General features: G+C 46.4%; 1 protein-coding gene across 4 annotated transcripts in view; it reads right to left on the reverse strand.

Annotated features, from left to right (window-relative positions):
- Nucleotides 1-1,412: 1,412 nt before the first annotated feature.
- The window catches only part of ABHD2 (abhydrolase domain containing 2, acylglycerol lipase), a 112,211-nt gene continuing 106,582 nt past the window's right edge, over nt 1,413-7,041 (reverse strand). For all 4 annotated transcript variants that reach the window (XM_017517640.2, XM_017517653.2, XM_017517646.2 and 1 more), the window contains one exon: nt 1,413-5,766. In XM_017517640.2, coding sequence (XP_017373129.1) covers nt 5,570-5,766 — 197 coding nt within the window. In that variant the 3' untranslated portion in view covers nt 1,413-5,569. The remainder of the gene's footprint in view (nt 5,767-7,041) is intronic.

The following is a 7,041-nucleotide window of genomic DNA, read 5'->3' on the forward strand; positions in this document are numbered from 1 at the left end:
AAGGTAATATCCCCATATTTAGAAAAAATTGCATTGCTAGTTGCAAATCTTAAACACCTCAGTGCTGAAGGATCCTGTACTTCCCCCCAAAGATCCAGCAGCACGGAGGCTTTCAGAACACAAACTCAAAAATATAGTATTTTCAGGGCAGCATTTTAAGTTTCAGAAAACCCAAACAAAACAGAACAAAACAAAATCAGAATTAGGAATGTGAAAGTGATGGTTCTCAAAAATCAATCTGGAAGCAGATCTGCCAACAGAAGAAGGTGGTTGCACAGAGTCTAACCAGGAAAAGGAGAGTTGCCAGCTCGCTCCCCTCCCCCCTCCCCCCAGCCCTGGCATCACTAAGGCAGCTGCAGCGGCAGAAGTCAGAAGCTCAGGTACAGTGAAGGTCTTCCTGAGGCAGTGGGAGAGACCCAGATCATCTGGAACCAGTGTGGAGAGGTGACAGGATTCTACGTGGACTTGTGCTTTAGGAAAACTAAAGAGGCCAAAATGAAAACCAGACAAAACCTAACTCCAACACCCAGGAACTCTGTCCACCCACACGAACAGCCTGAGAGAGAGTGGTTGGTGCTGGGACCTTGGGGGTCAGCAACTCATCTAACTGCACAGCATGGGTGATCTAGAAGGTGTATGCCCATGGAGACAAAGGGCATTTCTGCAGGTGCTCTCAGCGGACTGTCCCCAACTTATGGCAACAGTAGATTTCTTGGCTAATGGGGACGGAAAGCGAGAGAAGGTAGGTTATAGATTTTATTACTAATTGACAGGAGTCTAGTAAAAAGCTGACAACTTCATGGAACTCAGAATGTTACACTTAATCGACCAGTTAGAAATTAACTTCAGCTTATTATTATTAGAGATGCATGAAAGCTCTACCCACACACATGCTACGAAAAACAGTTCAGAAAACGTGGGCACAGACTTCAAAAAGGAGCCTCGGTCTACTCCAAAGCCTGCCTCCAAGGGCCACTGCAGGAGGATGCCTGCCTGGCCTGCAGCATCCGGGGGCAGCAGTAGCAGCAGAGACGGGAAGGGAGCGGGCCTTGCCTTGGGTGGCATTCCAGCTCCCTCTGCCAGCAGAGGCCAGTCCCCTATTCCTTAGTTTCAACTACAATTTGGCAAAAGCAATTCTAGTTTAATCGGGGGCAGAGGGGAGGCGAGGGGGTTTACTTCCCTCTGCTTAGCTAACAGAGGTAGAAGGGTGGGGCGAGGGGGCTTACTTCCCTCTGTTTAGATGATAACACAGGTAGAAGAACCCCCTTCCGTCAATTGCTTGGCCTCTAAATGCCACAGGCAGGCTACTTTTCAAGGCTTTTCGAAGCATCCAAGCAATCCAAAGTGGCTTTGAATTACAGAGTAAGGCCAAGAAGGGTGAAAAGGGGCCAGAGCTGAGGTGTTTGGGCCAGTTCTGGATCACTCAGATTGTTGAGGGAGGGGGTGGGGGGCGTAAGATGACAAGGAGCCCACAGGCCACTTGACGAAATTCTCTGGTTTTGCTGGGGCTTCGCTTCAAATTTTCACAACAGAAGAATTTGAATTCGAATGCCACAATATTGTTGTAATACCAGGGATTCTCTAGAGGCAAGTTAAGGCTTTCTGAGCAAAGGAAACAATTTCAGACGACACTGTGACAGAATGCTGCAGTGAAATGCTCCCTCATGACTCTCCTGTCCTGCCTGAAGGACAAAGACCTACAAGTGACTTCAACTTGACGTGATGTTTCACTGATCTTTACTTCAACTCTAAGTCAGAATCAATGCCACAGGCAAAGAAAAGCCTCTTACATCTCAGACATCTGCTTGCCTAGCAAACACAAACAAGAACACATGTATTGTTTCCCTGGAGCTGGCAAAACACATCTCAAGTCACACAGTTACAAAGAGAGCTCTCATTCAGATGCCGGGCATATAAGCTCAGCTACCCAGAAAGTTCAGCTTTAATGAAGCCTGTGGTTTTAGAATGAAAGCCTGAGCAGGAAGGATTTCTGCCCTGGGAATTCTCAGTGCTCTGCCTGAGTCACACTGGAGGACGGAGACAGGCTCCTCGTTCCAGGGACCAGCACCTGCTGCAGTCACAAGACCACCCTCAGAACAGCAAGGATCTTATGACAATGGGGACTCTGAAGAGAAGCCAGTCAAAGACACAGGGTTTTGTACAAGATCAAGGGTCTTCACCAGAATACAGAAGCCCCCTCCCTCCAAGTCCCCTCAGCGTGAGCCGTGAGCCCTGACACAGCCGTTTCCACCTGCAAGGGCTGCAAAAGCCAAGCTCACGCAGATGTTCAGCAACGTTCAAGCAAACGACGTGTAAATAGATGAACTGGTCTTAGACGCGGTCCAAGAGGAGGGAACAGGCTTAGAGAAGTGAGGTGATTTGCCCACGATCCACTGTGAATTAGAGACAGTTAGGAAAAGAACCCAGGTATATTTCCACTCTTATGGTGACTCCTAAAGTTCCCAGTAAGTATAAAGCGCTGCAGAGAGGTTAAAAGAATATTGTAACAAACAGCTTTCTGCTTTCATTCTGCTCTGGAATCATCTGTGTAAACTCACAGCAGGAAAAGATAACAGTTTTCTTCAAGTCTGTTAAACTCACTTCTAACATAAATACATTAAAGAAACCTGACACCACTTTTTTGAGTCACTTAATCCTAATTTGACAGGAATCAGTTACCTACAAGTGTCTTCAAATTGCTGAGGACACGGAGTACCACAGGAGAGATGTGGGTGCTTCTCTCCATTGGTTTTAACACATTATTCCTGCAATGGAATTGTCCAGATTGATGCAATTTATTGCCTCAATTTGATTTTCAGATATAATATTCAAACACTCTTTAAAAATTCAGCCTTGTTTTAGCCCAGATAGAACCTTAGTGGCAAGAGGGGCATTCATATCATCATCAGAAATGAATCATTTGGGGAAGAAAGGCGAGGACACCTGGAGGAAGGGAAAAAGATGACCTATCTGTAAACTGCCGCTCCCGCATTTACCCGGCAAGCTTGCGTCTCTGTAAATTCAATGGCTCTGTGCTCTCATTCAGGGACAAACAAGAATTTTCTTGTAAGACAGCCACAGTCACATTCTCATTTCTATGCCTGAGAGTCTGGAGCTTGAACAAAGGGCTTCAGTTGACTTCATGTGAGCCAAAATGGAATGTGAGTGCCATTCAGAGTCACACACTAAAAAGATTTCAGCTGGGACACTGGCTCCCACAGTTGTGGGGGAGCAAATTCCGGTTGTGTGGCAACAAAGGCTATGCTGCCAGCCCTGCCTGTCCTCCACAGGGGCCACCAGGGCCGCCATGCAGATCAGACCCCAAGGACACCCTCCCCCACACCAGTTTGTGTGACAACAGGCCTGTCTTTTCTCCTCCCGAATTTCTGAATGGAGCTGGCACCTGGGCCAGTCCCTGTTTTGTCAGATAGGCTAAGGGGTGTGGCCTCAGGCATAAGAAAGGAGCCTCTCGCTCTTCTGGGGTGGTGATTCAATCCCAGAAAGTTATTGCGTGGTTTACCTATTCTCATAAAAACTCTTGAGAAATGAAGGCAGTAGAAGCAGGAAAGATGACTATGAAATCTTCTAGATCACAGCTGTGCTTGGGTGAAGGGAAAAGTAACAGAGGAGAGGGACTAGCTTCCAAACTGAGGGGTAAAGTGCCCATCTGTGCTAAAAGAACACAAAAAGGAAATGTATTAGAGAAATAATACATTGCGGGGGAAGTCATAATGATAGAAGTTAAGGAGTGTCAGGAATTATACCAAAGCAAAGTTGAGACCACAGAAATCTCAGTCTTCTGAGATAAGGGCTGGTTTTGATGTTATTCGGATGATCTGGTGATTGTCAGAGAAAACAACTTCTTCAGGTTACAGACATTACAGTCACAGTCACTTGGACCCATGCCCAAACCACACCCACCTGTGGGCCAGAGGGTTGACATTCAGGTGCCCAGGTGGCTTCCTTGATCCCTGAAACATCCATGCAGACCCACTATTTATATTCCAGTCTGTCCTGGAGTCAAAGGAGATGAAGGAGGGAAAATCTCTTTTTAAAGTATCCAGGCAATTTTACTCATGGTTCTGTTTAGTTCCAGATAGCAACTAATGATTTTTCAAAGTGCAGGGTTTTTAGATATTCAAGTACCACAGGATTGGAGAAAAGGAGTACTTGAAGCTTACAGTTGCATTTTCACTTGAGAAGACACACTTTAGAAAGATCTATCCAACATATTGCAAATATAGGCTATTAAGTTAAAAATTTGGTTTCAAAGTAACACCCTCTTAGGTTGGAGATATCTTTCTCCAAACTCAGATCCAGCTTTTGGATTGTTTGGTATCAAAAGCCAAAGTTAAAAGGACTTGGGTTTAAAAACTAAAATGACAATTGAGTGCTTAAAAAAAAACCTCAAAACATCTTTTTATCAAAAAAAAAAAAAAAAAAAGGTAAATGATGATATCTACATGCTTAGACTGGGAGAGCAGCTCCCAGGTTCCTCTGGAGGGATGTTCTCTCAAATCTCAGTAAACTGAGTTTGTCATTGAACTTTGAACCTGGTAGTGCGCTCAGCAATCTACCTGGTCCAAGACCCCCATTTTAGAGGCAAAGAAACCAAAGTCCACAGGGACTTTGTCCAGGGTGAAAAGCAGAGCCAGGGCACAGCCCAGATGCTCAGCCACCCAGAGCCCTTCTGAGACATCGCACTGTGGTCACACAATGGCAGCTCCATGGCCGGCCTTGCTGCTCTGGAGGCCTTGGGATTACAAATTTCAATAAAATGAGCTAAGAAGATGTTTCCAATTTAAGGGCGCCGTTGAACACCATTTTCAAAGTTTGCCTGGTGATGAGAATCACCTGGGGCAGCTGTCAAAAATTAAAATCCCCAGGCTCCTTCCCAGACCCAATTAATTAGCCGCTCCGAGGGGAGGGACCTGGGAGGCTGAATTTTTAACAAGTGCCCCACATAACTCTCAGCAGCAGCAGCAAAGTGTAGGGAAATGGTTTTAGAAGACAGGGTAAAAACTTGGCCTGTGACTCAAAGGAATTTCGTTTGCCATTCAAGAAGCCACACTCTGGCCTGGGAAGCCCAGCTTCTCAGGCTTCCAAGCTGAGCTGTGTCTTCAGCATTGGCCTGGAAGGGTGAGCTCTTTTTAAGGTCTATGTAAGGACACATAAAACCATCACAAAATGACATACATCCTTCGCTGTTCTCAGGGAAAAGCCTTTTGATGGCAAAGCGAAATTACTATTCAGACACATTTTTAAGTAGAGAAACTAGATGTACTTGGCTTAAAAGCAACCTGGTGCTGAAACTGGACAGAGGGCAAGAACTCTGTCGCTTGTCACCATGGCTAACAATGCAATGGAGAAAACCAGTAACTAAGCACAAAAATAGCCTGGAGCTCCCAGGAAGAGCTGCCTACTCAGAGACAGGTGTGCATGGTGGGTGCCCCCTGCTGATGGTGTGAGGTCAGATCCAGGTCACTCAGGGAGATGGGAGACCTGAAACGGGGTGAGGGGACAGAGCTTCCGGAGGAGGGCTGCTGGAGTGTGCCAGAGTCCAGAGGCCTCACTCCAGGTCGGCCTCCACCTGCTCCGTGTCAGAGCACTGTGACTTGTTACGCTCCCATTGGCAAATGGCGTTGGCATACTCCACCACCAGCTTATCCATCCACGTCAGGGGCTCGGGGAACAGCACAGAGCCCTCAAAGAAGCCCAGGTGGCCCCCGTGCAGAGGCAGCACAAACATGACGTTCTCCCGTTTCTCTGCAGGGGAAAGGCAGCTGAGTGAGTTACTGTTCTCCAGTTTGCTCCAGGACGCTGGCTAGGGTGGCCTGGGCCTTCCCCACAGAGGGGTCACCTAAGTGGGTAAAGGTCACCAACCTCCACTCACTCTGCCTTGTTCACGAAAGTGGGGGGCAGGCAAGACAGGGGCACCTAGCAGGTTTTAGAATACAGCCTGGCTTTGGAGCTGAATGGGCACCAGTTTAAGAAGGCCTTAGAACACTAAGGGGTTCTCAGACTTGGCTGCATATTAGAATCAGTTAGGAAATTCTTAAAGCTCCTTAAGCCCAGGCTGGCCCAGATGAATGAAATCAGAATCTCTGGGTATGGAAGGTGGGGAGGCGTGAGAGAGGGGAATGCCCAAGCTTTGGTATTACTCCAGTTCCCTAGGTGGTTCAATGTGCTTCCTAACTTTGTGCATTGGAATCACTTAGGGTATCTTGTTAGAATGCACATTTTGATTTTAAGCCTGAAGGAAGAGCTGAGATGCTGCATTTCTAAAAAGTTCCCAGGTGATGTCCATGCTAGTGGTAGGGGTCAGGCTCTGATTAGGGATTCACAGCATTTACAGTATTATTTACTAGAGAACAAGGAGAATTCAATGGAGTCAGTGATTTTTCACTACAGACATTTATCTTCAAAATTCTTAAAGCTGCAAGTTGTGTTAAAAGATGCCCAAGCTCTCAACGCCACATGCTAAGTGGCCGTACTGAGAATTAATAACCTGGAGCTTGAGTTTACTTTTTATTTTTTTGAGACAGAGTCTTGGCTCGCTGCAACCTCCACCTCCCGGGTTCACGTGATTTTTGTGCCTCAGCCTCTCTAGTAGCGTGTACCACCACGTCCGGCTAATTTTTGTACTTTTAGTAGAGATGGGTTTCACCACGTTGGCCAGACTGATCTCAAACTCCTGACCTCAAGTGATCAACCTACCTTGGCCTCCCAAAGTGCTAGGATTTAAAGGCGTGAGCCACCACACCTGGCCCAGTTGCTTCTATCTTTAAAGCAGATGGAGAGGCTGTCACAAAAGATAGTGGAGTCGGATTTTTTGTTTTGCTTTTCCAGTCAAATTTTATTTTATTTTTTTACCATTAATTTATTTTTAGAGACAGGGTCTTGCTCGTTTGCCGAGATAGCTTGCTGTAGCCTCAAACTCCTAGACTCAAGTGATCTTCCTGCCTCAGCCTCCCGAGTAGCTAGGACTACAGGCAGGTACCACCACGCCCAACTAATTTTTAAGTTTTTTTTTTTTTTTTT

This window comes from Cebus imitator, unplaced genomic scaffold (genome assembly GCF_001604975.1).
Source record: "Cebus imitator isolate Cc_AM_T3 unplaced genomic scaffold, Cebus_imitator-1.0 Scaffold19, whole genome shotgun sequence".
Lineage (NCBI taxonomy): Eukaryota > Metazoa > Chordata > Mammalia > Primates > Cebidae > Cebus > Cebus imitator.